Here is a 14,489-nt window from a genome sequence, read left to right on the forward strand (position 1 = left end):
GCTGGCTGGCATGTGGTGCTGGGGGATTGAACCACGGTCTCTATGCTTTGTTAAGCTTGTTCTAAGTAGGTGCTTTAGACCACTGAGCCATCTCTCCAGCCCTGTCTTTTCTAATGTTAACAATAGATTAATTGATTTGGAGTGTTGAACTAGCGTTGAACTTCTGGGAAAAGTCCCATTCAGTCCTGGTTTAGTGTTTTCCTGTGTGCCAGCACTCTGTTGGCTAAGTGGTTTATGAGATTCTCTATGGCTACATTCATAAAGGATGTTCTTAGGTTTCTTGTGACAGATTTGTAGGCTTGCTATCAGGTGGTGTGTCTCCTGGAATGGGGCCAGCACTGTTCTCTCCATCATGCTTCTTGAAGGAGTGTGCAGGACTGATGCCCATGCTTGCTGGTACAGTCTCCCTGGAAGCCCTCAGGTGCAGAGCTTTTTTTTTTTCCCCTGGAAGGTTTTTGACTCAATCTCTTTCCCTGTTATAAGTAAGTCTAAAGATTTGTTTCTTCTTGAACCAGTTCCAGGAGCCTGTGTCCTTCTCAACACATGTCTTGTCATGGGTGCATAGCTGTAGGCCCCCCTCCTCTCCTTGTCTACTTCTCCAAGTGCAGCAGGTAGAGCTCTAGGAAATTCTGCTCTGGACACTTGTTCCTGAAGGCCAAGTCCCCCTGAGTCTGTGAAAAACCTGTAAGCCCCTTATTCACTGAGACTCTCCAGGTGCTGGCGGTCCTGAAGTTGGAGAGACTGGGGTGATTAGGCAGGATGGAGGTTGCTGAACATGAGCCATGCCTTTGATTACCTGAGCCTGCCTCAAGGACAGGGGCCAGTAGGTCTTAAATAATTATAGGGAGAAATGGTGCCATGTGGATCAAGGCTATATGTCAGACTCGTGGAGAGGCTGAGCTATACCAATTGGGTGCCAGAGCAACTAGCTTTGCTCAGAGGTCCACTTCAGGGGTCTGCAACTGCAGAAAAACCCTGGCTCTTTATCTGCAAATTTGGGATCCTGGATGCTCTCTCTGTCCCATTCTTAATGGTGGCTAAGACTGTCTTCCCTAGCAAGGGAGAGAGGCTTTCGAAGTAAGTAATGTTAGGATGTCATAGGTCCAACTTTCCAGCTGACTGGGGGAAGTGGCCTAACAGTTATTTGATTTATTGGTTAACAGACTGATAGTCTGTCCTTCCTGAAGCAAAGGATGAAAACAACTTTAGTAGAAGTAGCAGGATTTAGTATGAATTCCTTGATTTCTTACTGAGGGTCCAAGACAAAGGGCAAGAACTAGATCTTAGCTATTTTTGAGCTCTTAATTGTGTAGTTTTATAACAATAGACATGCCTTTTGACCTTTTGTAGTAATATGCACATAGGACTGACCCAGAGGTCACAGTTTGTGCTGAGTGTGACTTTATTTTTCAAAATAGTAAAAACTCTATAAAAAGACACAAAGCACAATCCTCCCTTCACTTATTTAGTACTTATGTTTCTGGGAAATTCAATATAGTAAAATCATGTCCTCCCTCCAACATTATCTGATCATTTGTGAAATAGAATTCTAGTATCTAACAGGATCAAAATTTGTAGTGTTATGACAACTGCAAGGTGCAGGATCTCTTTGTTGTTCAATCGGAGATTGAACCCAGGGTTTTGTAAGCTACGTAATGCTCTACCACTGAGCTACAACTCCAAATCTCTTTTATTTTGAGCTGCATGCTTGGCCCCATGTACTTGAGGTCAGTGGCATCCTTGCCATTATTTTAATGACCAGAAATGGGTTCAAATTGTTTTAAAGCAACATCAGAAGATGTACTGCCAGGCGGTGTGTTGTGGGCTGTAATCTCAGCTACTCAGGAGGGTGAGGCAGGGGACAGTCACTAGTTCAAGGTCAGCATGGGAAGTTTAGCAAGACCCTATCTCAAAATAAAAGAGATTTGGAGTTGTAGCTCAGTGGTAGAGCATTACGTAGCCTACAAAACCCTGGGTTCAATCTCCGATATTAAACAACAACAAAAAACAGTACTATCATTAGTTTCCCTATATGTAAGAGGAAGTAACTACCTTCAGTTTCATAAAGATTAAATAGACAGTCTATATAAAGTGTTAAGGTCAGGCCTTGTTCTTCATTAAGGATTAGATAGCTCTAGAATTCAATATAGATGCAGCTATAAACTGGAGAGAAGATTAAATTTAAGAAGGAAGAATGTGGATTCCCTGGGTTGTTTCCTAAATTCCTAAAAGTCAATAGGGACATGGCCAGGCAGCTGTGGAAAAGAAAAGAACAGCCCAGCTCAACAGGAGCCTTGGAATAATTCAGTAGTGCTGTGTGGCATCCCCGGGCTGGAGTCCTGGCGTGAGGGGGTGCAGTCCATATGCAGGGCAGAGCCCAGGGTTGAGGTTAGGGCCGTTGACAAATGAAGCGAAGAAGAGCAACTGGAAGGAAAAGCTAATGCTATCAAGTCCAAGTTGAAAAAAATAATAAAGTAAAGCAAAAGTTTTCCAAATAATTTAAAGATAGCAAATGTTGGCAGAAGGAAAATCCTGTTCTCAGGTATCTATAGATTTGAGACCATCTGCTAGAAGTTATAAGAAAACAGATACTGGTTTATTTTATTTTATTTATTTGTGTGTGTGTGTGTGTGTGTGTGTGTGTGGCCAGCTCTGCCCACCAGGGGGTGGGGCTGGCTGGCATGTGGTGCTGGGGGATTGAACCGCGGTCCCTGTGCTTTGCTAAGCTTGTTCTAAGTAGGTGCTATAGACCACTGAGCCATCTCACCAGTCCCCAGATACTGGTTTATAGTAAGCAGTCAATTAGATACTTAATTGCTCTTTTTCAGGATGGATGGATAGAATAGGATTTTCTGGGGACAGATGATTTATAATACTTCTTGATCAGATGTGAAAGTAGAAGCCAGGATGGTTCATCAGCAGCCAGCCTTGCTTGTGTCACTAATAGAGCAGCCAAACAGGGTGTCCTGTTTCTAGCAGGACTCAAAAGAAGATTCCTCCACCCCTGCTTTAAATTCAGTCATTGAACCATCCCTAAACACCTGAACTTAATTGGGAAGAAAATCCAAACAAAATAGGTACATTAAATGCTGGCATACTTTGTGACATTGAATTTGACTGTCTTTGCTCCCTGCTTTGGTTTTCCTAAGCATTTACAGCTGGATTTTAGGTAGTTTACATCACTATGATCTAATCATTGCAAAATAATTTTGCCTTTTGAGTAATTGCTGTGCCAGGTAAGAGATCCTCAACAGCCCTATCCTGGGGAAGATGCTGTTCTGTAGGAAAATCTCCCTTTTCTGATGCTTTCTGAAGCTGGGCTCTAGAGCAGAATTTTCTGCTTGGGGTCTGTCTCTCAGCTTCCTGGAGTGAATGAGAAATCTTGCCTCTGCTTTTCTCTGAGGAGGGAACATCAGCATCATTGGATTCCCAAGTGAGGTATACGTTTCAGATTAAGAATCAGTTAAACAGTCTTAGTTAAGGCTCATATCTCTTTGCTTTCTTTCTGTTTTAAAATGCTGAGTGACTCTTAGATACCTTTAATTAAATTCTTCAGATTGAACGGTGGTAAATTGTTCAAGGACCAGCCTAATTGGAGGGCTCTCCTGAGCTCCCTGCTTCCTCCATGATCTTAGAGTGTCCTCTGCCTATCTTCATCAGAGCATTTACTGCCTTACGTTGACAGATTTTGATGGTGAGACTGTGTTATATTAATATTTAGATTCTGAGCACCCAGCATTTTGAGCGTGATGGGTGCTCAGAAGTGTTAGTGACTTGAATCCTCTATCCATGGGAAAATTTCCCTCAGGAGCCTCCAGTATTTTTCCAGCAATGACCATGAGCCAGCTGCTGCTCTAGGCATCCAGAACATGGAGGTGAGCTCCCTCCCTGGAGTTTCTAGGCTCAGTCCACAGGGAATATGATATCTGCCACCTCTGAACAGCCACATATAACCTTACATGTGTGTAGTGGAGCTGGCCTTGTCAAAACCCCCACTACTAAGCCCAGTGTGGACCTATGCTACAGGCTAGACTGTAACAAGCCCACCTGGTGCGTGATGTGTGCCATAGCCAAGACCAGTTTTCTTACCTTTATTTTTGCTTTCTTGTACTTTTTAAAAAAATTCTTATTTCCTCAATAACCTCTTGAAATTTTATTTTCTAGTGAGTAAACATTCTCTCTTTTTTTCCTGATTCACTTCAATATTCCTTTATTTTCTTTCATTCTTTCTCTCCTTTGTCCTCCAATTTCCCAAAGTTTGGGTGATCATCCTTTACCATCTAGCCTTACTTCTATATTTGACCTTATTCATGTATCTGTCTTGTTCTCTTTCCTTTTTAATACCACCCCATCCCCTCAACACAGTAAAATCACTCCATTAAGTTGAAAACCATTGCATACTAGTTGCTGGTCTATGCTGGATTTTTGTTACATAATTGTAGAATTTACCCCTGTGGTCAAAGGTATCAGGTTAATAGTTACCACAGTTTGTCAGTAGCTAGGCTGTACTTGATGCTATATGCTATTGCTAACCAAACTGCTTTGCCAGGATGTCATATGTATATATGACAGTTTTTCTCCCTTACATGGTAATACTGTGTGGTATTGGATCATAATCATCACCATAGTCCACTGCCAAAGGACTCGGTGTTGAACCCAGTAGTAGCTCTTCATCTCAACAAATCAGAAAGGCAGGTTCTTGAGAAAGACATAAGGAACCACCTTTATCTAGAAGACATCTCTGAAGAACAGACATGTAATAGGGAAGCCTCGGTACTAGCGATAAAGCTACTACCATAAGAAACTGGCAAGCAGCAATACAGAAAGCAAAATAAAATTAAAATTGGGAAATTCCAAGGTACAGAAGTAAAATGAAACCCCAGACTCCCCCCCGCCCATCCAAGACAAGCCTGGAGCACAATGAGATAGAGGAAACTAAAAGTCAAGTATAGGAGCTCTCTGAAATGATAGCAACAGAAGTGAAAAAACAAATAGAAATGGCTATAGAAAAAATAATCTCTTAGGTACAAAAAGAAATTATCAAAATGGAAGATGTTAGAATAGACACAGATTAAAACAATTAGAAGACCTTAGAAAAATGATAAAAACCATAAATACCCAATATAGGAAAGAAATGGAATCCATGAAATAGATCCAAAGAGAAATCCAGGAAATTAAAACTTCCACTGAAAGTGTATGCAGCAAATTGAATGAAGATGAAGATACAATATCAGATACAAATATAATACTATGGCTAATGACCATGAAAAGAAAGCTATCTTAAAAATGGCAATAAGCCATGAAAAATTAATCCAACAGTTGCAGAATGAAGTAAATCAGAACAACGTAAGATTGATTTGAGTCAATAAGAAAGCTAGAGAAAGCACAAATGCCATTAAAAAACCCCTTCACAGAAATAATGGCAGAAAACATCTCAAACATAAATAAAGGATTTGATGTACAAACAAATGAAACATATACAAATCCAAATAGCCAGGGCCAACATAATTCAGCACAAAAACAAAATCTTAAAAACAGTTGGAAAAGCAAATAAATCACCTATAAAGGAAAGCCCATCAGAATCACAGATGGCATTTCAGCACAAACTCTCAAATAAAGAAGAGCTTGGAGTGAAGTATTTCAAGTACTGCAACTTCCAATGCAGTTAGTGGTACCCTTTAAAACTGTCTTTAAAAATTGATGGAGAAGATACTTTCATGACAGAGAACACCTGAGGGAATTGATGACCACCAAACTAGCCCTTAAGAATGCCCTGAAGGATATATTAGAAAGAAAAATGAAGGCCACAGTCACAAGAACAGCAATAGAAAAAAGTCACCAGACAGGACTAGCAGATAAACAGAGGGGGAAAAACAAGGAACCAACAACAAGAACACTATATGAGAAAGATAAGCCAATATATATCTGTTACAACCACCAATAGAAGTGGTCTCAATCCACCAAACAGACTGGCAGATGGATCAAGAAGCAAGATGCAACAATAATGCTGCATTGAAAAAACACATTTAACAACAACAAAAAAAGAATTTACAGACTGACAGTCAAAGCATGGAAAACAATACTCCATGACATAGGAACCCAGAAAAAAGCAGAAGTAGCTATTCTATTTGCAGATAGTGTAAATTTCAAGCCAAGACTGATGAAAAGAGACAAAGAAAGCCACTATATTCTTGTTAAGGGACTATTCCAAGAAGAAAAGATAACAGTCACAAATATATATACACCAAATGCCAGTGTGCCCAGCCACCAAAACCAAATATTAACAGACATGAATAATCAAACAGGGCTGATGAGATAGCTCAGCAGACTAAGTGCCTGCTTAGGCAAGCACAGGGACCAAGGCTCAATCCCTGGTACCACATGATGCACCAGCCCCGCCCCCAGGCGCACTGAGCCAGTGAACAAGTCCAGGTGTGGTGGCTCATACCTGTAATCCCAGTACTGGGGAGGCTGAAAACACAAGGATCACTATGAGTCCAGGCTACATAGTGAGACCCTGTACTAATACATAAAAAAAAGAATCACTAACATAATTGTAATGGGGGACCTTAATAACCTATTTTCACAGTCAGATCATCTAGACAAAAACTCGACAAATATCAAAATTAAACATGTGAATAAAAAGACTTATTAGGTGTCTACAGTGATCTACTCCACATCAGAATGTACATTCTTCTTAGCAGCACATGAGACATTGTCCAGAATAGACCATGTATTAGCCCATAGAACATGCTTAAATAAATGCAGAGAAATTGAAATTTTCCAGTGCATATTGTGTGACCATAGTGTAGTGAAACTGGAAATTAGTAGAAAAAGAAACTACAAAACCACATAAAGACGTGGAAATTACACCCTCCTGAGCAAACAGTGGGTCACAGATTAAATAATACCCACAATTAAATGAAAATGCCAATACAACATACTGGAATTTATGAGATGAAATAAAAGCAGTCCTTCATAGGAAATTTGTAGTGTTCTCACATCAGAAAAACAGTAAGGTCAAATAAAGAACTTAATTTTGAAACTCAAACTACTAGAAAAGGAACAAATCAAACTCAGAAAATTATAAAGATTAGAGCAGAAATTAATACAATTGAGACTAAGAAAACAATATAAAAAATGAAGAGTTCTTCAAAAGATTAAGTAAAATTGGTATACTGCTAGCTACCTTATCAAAAAGAAGAGACACAAATTCAAGCAATTAGGAATGAAAAGGGTGAAATCACAATAGAACCTACAGAAATCCATCCAGATCATCATTTCTGATTTAGGAACCTCTTCACTGATGAAATGGAAAGCCTAGAAGAAATGGACAGAGTCCTAGACACAGATGAACTACCAAAACTGAGTCAGGAAGATGTAAGTATTCTAAATAACTCAGTATCAGTGAAATTGAAAATGTAATTAAAAACTTAACAGCAAAGAAAATCCCAGGACCTGATGGATTTATTGCTGAATTCTACAAGAAATTGAGAGACGGTATAATTCTACTAATGCTAAAATGCTTTAATGAAATTGAAAAAGAAGTCATATTTTCAAAATGATTCCTGGAAGTAAGTATTGCTTTGATTCCAAAACCAGAGAAAGATCCAAACAAGAAAACTGTAGGCCAGTCTCCCTAATGAACATAGATGCAGAAATCCTCAATAAGATATTGGCAAAAAAAACAAGAAAAGAAAAAGAAAAAGTGGCAAATCATTAAGAATATTATCTACCATGACCAAGTAGGGTTCATCCCAGGGATGTAATATACCATAAGTATAATACACGATATTAACAGAAGCAAGGACAAAAATCACAGGACCATCTCAACAGATGCAGAAAAAGTACTCGATAAAGTACAACACCCTTTCATGATGAAAACTTGAAAGAGCTGGTCTTTATGTCAGTCTGATAAAAGCCATCTATGACAGCTCAACAGTGAGCATCATATTAAATGGTCAAAAACTTAAACTTTTACTCTGAAGTCAGGAACAAGACAAAGATGTCCTCTAATGAAAGGAATAAGTTAAATGATCTTTACTTTTGGATGACATGATACTATACATGGAAGATTCCAAAACCTTCACCAAAAGACTTGTAGATTTAATCAGAATATTCAGTGGTTCAGCTGGATAGAAAGTCAAAAATCAATAGCATTTTGGTGAGGTTTTTTTTTTTTTTTGTATTTTAGGGAAGGGTCTACAGGGTGTTCAGGGTCTCACTACTAGATAGGACTTACAGTGATCTGCCTGTTTACAGCCTCCCAAGAGCTGGTATTACAGGCACGTGCCACCACGCCCAGTCTCAGTTGCCATCTCAGTGTGCCCCAGAGGCAGGGCCAGCACAGCAGGCCTGGGAATTGAACCCCTGGCCCCTGGGCCTGTTTACAGGCACTTTAATCTGCTGAGCTATTTGGTTGGTCCTTCAGTAGCATTCTTGTACACAGTAAATTCACTGTGAGAGAAATTAGGGAAATCACACCCTTCACAGTAACATCCGAAAAATGAAATGCATAGGGATTAAATTAATAAAGGAAGTAAAAGATCTATACATTGAAAATTACAGTACTCTTTTTAAAAAGGAGATTAAAGACAATTTTAGAAAATGGAAAGATATCCTTTACTCATGGATAGGAAGAACCAACATAGTGAAAATGGCCATATCCCAAAATTATTATACACATTTAACACAATCCTCATCAAAATGCCACTAGTATACCTCACAGAACCACAGAAAATATTCCTGAAATTCATTTGGAAGCCGAAGAGACCTAGACTAGCAGAAGCAATTCTGTATAACAAAGTCATGGCGGGGGGCATCACAATCCCTGACTTGATATTACACTACAAAGCTACTGTGAAAAAGTCAGTATGGTATATGCAGAAAACAAAAGACCTGCGCCTCAGTGGAACAGATCAGAAGGTGCAGACAACTGCAAACACACTTAGCCACCTTATCTTTGAAAAGGGGACTAAATTCCTTCACTAGTAGGAGATAACCTCTAAAAAATGGTGCTGGAAAACTGGCTCTCCATATGCTGGAAGACTAAAACTAGACCTATCTCTAGTCTATCACCATGCCCTACACTAAAGTTAAAATGGATCAAAGATCTAAATATTAAAACGGGGCCGGGGATATAGCTCAGCAGCATAAGTGCCTGCCTAGCAAGCGTAAGGTCCTGAGTTCAATCCATGGTACCAAAAACATAAAAATAAAAAATAAAATAGAAACATTAAATATATTGGAAGAGAAAGCAGGTAGAAATCTTAAAGACGTAGGCAGGAGAGTTCATGAACAAAACCCAGGCCACATGAGAAATACTTCAGAGAATCAATAACATCTCAGTAAAAAGCTTTTGCACATCAAAAGAAATCACTACCAGAGTGAAAAGACAACCTACAAAGTGGAAAAAAAAATTTAATCAGTAGTTCCTCAGACAAAGAACTTACAACTAGAACATGTAAATAAGTGGAAAAAAAAATCAGACTCCCTCAAATTCAAAAACCCAATCAAAAATGAGCATCTAAGAGAAATACACACTTGTCAGATGAGGAAATAATAATGGCAAATAAATACATTTTTAAAATGCTCAACATCATTTGTCATTCAAGAGATACAAAACAACACCACGATACCCACTCACTATAGAAAGAATGGCTGTCATCAAGAAATTAACCAATAATAAGTGATGGAGGAGCTGTGGGGATAAAAGGACCTTTCTCCACTTTTGGTGGGACTGTAGATTGGTGCAAACACTAGAAATCAGTGTGTAAATGCCTCAAAGACAAAAACCAAAACCTAGGATTAGAGGTTCTATTTGACCCAGCTGTTTCCCTCCTGGGTACAATTGTATGTGCACTCATGTTCCTGTCAGCACAGTTTATAATAGCTAAATCTTGGAAACAACTCAAATGTCTATCAACTGAGGAATGGATAAAACGATGTGATCTGGGGGCTGGGGAGATGGCTCAGTAGAATAAGCACTTCCCTGGCAAACGCAAGGACCTGAGTTCAATCCCCGGTTCTGCAAAAAAATGATGTGATCCTATATGATGGAGTCCTACTCAGCTATAAAGAAAAGTGAACTTGATACTTTTATCAGTTAATGGATGTAACTTGAGATCATATGCATAAGTGAAATAAATCATCATGTGTAAACATTGTATTGTCTCCCTGGAGTAAATAAGGTTCAAAATGTATAATATTGTGTGTTGAAAGAAATTGTTCAACAACAACAACAAAAAAGGAACTAGAATGGCAGAAAGGGGAGAGGAAGGGAAAACTCCTTTGTTTTTATACAAAGGAGTTTTTATTTTTTATTTTTTATTTTTATTTTTTTGCAGAACTGGGGATTGAACTCAGGCCCTTGCACTTGCCAGGGAAGTGCTTATTCTACTGAGCCATCTCCCCAGCCCCGGCTTTCTTTCTTTCTTTTTTTTTTTTTTTTTCAGAGCTGGAGATTGAACTCAGGCCCTTGCACTTGCCTGGGAAGCCAGCTTTATTTCTTGTACTTCATTTTTATACTTTTCTGCTGGATGGTTAAGATCAAGATAAAGCAAGATCTATGTAACAAGAACTGTATCTTTTGTACCTGATAAGGTCAGTGAAATTCCCTCAGGATTTATCCTGAGACCCTGTACCTCAGATTGTAGATCCTTTGTCAGTGTCAGCCATGGGGATGAGTCATAGCTATTGCTTGACCAATGTGCTCTCTGTGAAAGCCTGAGAAAATGTTTTCTCTCCATGTCACTCTCCTTAGACACACTCTACATCATCGATCACTTTCCTCTTCGGGCCCATAATCTCCTTGATCAGAAAATTTGGGACACAACTGAGTTACATGATATTATAGTACAGGTTCTCATATGTCCTGAGTCTTAATTAACCTTGGAAGGCTAGGGCCAAAATGTTGACTTTCCTTGCCACCCTCCTTCTTTCTAATTTTTGGTCTGCAAACTTAGGTTGTTAACCCTCCAGAAGAGAAGCTTATTGTTATTACCATATAACCTAGGCTGTTGAGCTTAACCTCACTATCTGTCTGAAAATCAAACATCTTAGGCATAACATGGAACAGGTATTTTTCATAAAGTATTGATATGTTAAACTTTAAGTCCCTACAGAATATGACTAAAAATTTTAAAAATTAAAATATTTTAAAAATGGGAATAAAGAATTATATATTTATACATAAGTCCAGCAATCTCACCATATATAATGTAGCAGGACAGTCCCACAACACTCCTTTTTCCTGTCTCCTGCCTTCATTCACCACACCCTTCCTTTTTAAACAATCATCTACCCGAGACAGCACAACAGCAACTGGTGTGTCATGACAAGCAGCATGTGTTCAGAAGACCAGAATGACAGGCAGTCCAAGCATGAACCTACTATTACAAATTGCCATCTTCAGTGCAGTTGTCTAGTTCACAGGTGTCAGTATATATAGTTAGGGTGAGAATCCTTGCAATTAACTGCTAGATTCGAAGATCTTCTGAAGATTCTCAGGATCATTGGCTTACCTGTCTTGTACATATAACTGTATGGCTTGCCTCTGTTGAATATGGATATTAATGGTTTGTGTTTAAAATCCAGAAGGCATGGATTGCATATATTGATAAAAGTATTAGGGCTGGGCATTGTAGTGCACAACTGTAATGCTGGCATTTGCAAGGCCAAAGCAGAAGGATCACTGCAAGTTCAAGACCACCCTGGGCTACATAGTGAGTTCAAGGTCAGCCTGAACCTCATAGGGAGACCCTATCTCAAAAAAAAAGTGTTGGCATTTATGACTGTGTTCTGCACATGGAAATGTCTTTGTTTTCTAAAAATCAAAGGAAAAATTCATTATTAAAAAAATAATGATGACCTTATGCCCAGTCTGTTTGTTCTTTTTTGTCTAGTGTGTATTTTTAATTATGTAGATTTGGTTTTTTATCTGACCTTATTTTCTGAGCTACTGTTGAGTTTTCCCTAGTAATAGACTTGGGCGGGATCTGAGAAGCATAAGGAGGTTCCATGTCCAGACAACTGTGTGGTGTCTGCTAAAACTCATTGTGCTGCAGGAGTTCATACTGAGGGAGTATGTGCATTTCAGAGCTGTTGTATCCTTCCCTTCTAGCTTAGTAGGTATAGGCCAAGGCTCTAGCAGCAGCAATCTCAAATAACTCCGCTCATCTAGGAGAGGGGGTGTATGTGTGTGCATGTGCTCGTGCACAGTAGTACTGGGGATTGACCAGACCTACATCTCCAACCCTTTTTAGTTTTTGTTTTGAGGTGGGGTTTCACTAAGATGCGCAGGCAGGTCTCAAACTTGCAGTCTTCCCATCTAAGCCTCCATGGATGATAGGTGTCCAGCACCACGACTAGCTCAAAAGGGCTTCTTTTATGTAGTCTTTGAAGTACCAAAGGTTAATAGGATATGTGGGCTCATAGTATTGATCCTGCTTAAAGGGATGATGACTTTCTGGCTTCCTAACTTGAGCTTCAGAGAGATTTCCTGCACTCACACTTCTCACTGCCACAGATACTTTTCCCCTGATAGCTGCATAATTGTGTCCTATTTATTGTCTGTCCCTAGCAGATGTAGGCTTCATCTAGGTGGGCGTTTCTCCATTTTATTCACTGATTCATCACAAGCTCCTACAGCAGATGCTAGCATGTGTTAAGTAGCCAGTAAAAAATTGTTGAATGACTACTGTTAATGAGGTTATTCTCACATGGTGTGACTCGAAAACATTTCTTGCAGCTGCCCTGGAAACCTAACCTTCTCCATCTGTAGCATTTTCAGTTATAGAGTATCTCAGTGCCATATGAGACTGCCATACAGAGGAAGGAGTTCATTGGTTCTTGATGGGCTGTTGTTGTATTCTAAAACAGGACGTGCTGTGGTCTGACTTCGGGTTTCCTGGGAGAAATGGCCAGGAAAGTACATTGTGGATCGGCTCCCTGGGCGCACATACCCCCTGTCATCTGGACACCTATGGTTGTAACTTAGTCTTCCAGGTGCAAGGAAGGTAATGTACATGGGTTGTTTGTGTGCACTGGTGCATGTGCGTGCATGAGACCTGGACATCAAGTCGGAACTCCAGACCTCAGGTCCCAGGGCAGACCTCTCACCTGCCCACTGTTTCCCCTTTTGTGAAGCAAGAGGAACAGTTGAATTGGTGATTTCCGTGTGTCTCAGCCACGATCAAGATTGTCATCTGAGTTCCCAGATCAGCTGTAGCTCTGTTGAACTTTTTTACATAAAAATAGATACCATCCTATATATGTAGTATTCAGACTTTTCTTCAAAGCACAGTACCCTTTCTTCAGCTCTCAGTAAATAAGAGCAGGGGGTGCATACCTATAATCCCACTCAGGAGCCTGGGACAGGACTCTCTATGAGGTTGAGTCCCACCTGGATTACATAGTGAGTTCAAGCCAGCCTGGATTACATAGTAAGAACCTGTCTGTAAGTAAATAAATGCATGCATATATCCATACACACCAGTGAGCAGGTCCAATCTCTTAAATTCTTGGGGCGATGGTGGAGGGAGCTGGACCACATGGCTTTTATGATCCTTTTTGACCTGCTAGTAGACACAGTATCACATATTAGTACCTCAGGTCAGTTTTTCTCTCCATCTCTCTTTGGACCCTCAGGAGTATAAAGGTCACAGTGGTGATACTTTTGGTAGCACGCAACTCGTAGAGTTCAGTGAGAGCGTAAGTGTCTCAGTGACTCTTCTCTCATTGCCAGGACAAATACCCAACACCCAAAATGAAGGCAGAAAAGGTTTATTTAGCTCATGATTAGTGGAGAGTTCGGTCCATACTCAGCTGGCTCCAAGGCAGAGTGGCACATGGCAGTGGCAAAGAGCAGAGAACAAAAGGGAGTGGTGGCAGCTCAGGCACCTGGCTAGCCTCTGTCCCCTCCTTACATGGTAATGCCCATTACCTGCCCCAGGGCAGGTGAAGCATCCACACCCACACTAATAAGTCACAAACTCCAGAAGCCACTGCATGACTGCATGAGGCTTAGAGGGACACTTAGACACAAACCATAACAATAAGGTTTGTGCCCCCTGAAGGATGTACCAGATGTGTGTGCAGCCTTATCTCCCTGAGTTGATAATACCTCAGTCTTCTCTCCTGGCCTTTTGGGCCTTTTGCAGGGCAGCATAGAGGGAAACCCAAAAACGTCCAAATGCAGGTTCAAATGAGTCATTAGAGAAACCATGAGTAGATCCAAGAGAAGCAGTAGTCTGTGTATGAACTCTTGCTCCTGTGAAGTGCTGAGAACTACAGAATGGTACCAGAGAGCTGCCATTGGAGCCGTCAAGGCTGTTAAAAGGCTGAAAACATCTCAGGCCCCCCACTGCATGCTGTGAGTGCAACAGTGAAGGGAGTGTGTGTGGACTCTGCCCTTATAGATTCAGATTCTGAAACCACAAAGCAGGAAGATCACAGATTTACAGCCAGCCTGGGCAACAGTGTGACCCTGC

General features: G+C 40.3%; 1 protein-coding gene across 2 annotated transcripts in view; it reads left to right on the forward strand.

Moving 5' to 3' along the window:
• Positions 1-14,489, forward strand: part of Hspbap1 (HSPB1 associated protein 1) — an 89,123-nt gene that overhangs the window by 58,775 nt on the left and 15,859 nt on the right. For both annotated transcript variants that reach the window (XM_012517142.2, XM_023702296.1), the window contains exon 4: positions 12,880-13,016. In XM_012517142.2, the coding sequence (XP_012372596.1) occupies positions 12,880-13,016 (137 nt within the window). The remainder of the gene's footprint in view (positions 1-12,879; positions 13,017-14,489) is intronic.

This window comes from Octodon degus, unplaced genomic scaffold, assembly GCF_000260255.1.
Source record: "Octodon degus isolate 3935 unplaced genomic scaffold, OctDeg1.0 scaffold00147, whole genome shotgun sequence".
In the NCBI taxonomy this organism is placed as follows: Eukaryota; Metazoa; Chordata; class Mammalia; order Rodentia; family Octodontidae; genus Octodon; species Octodon degus.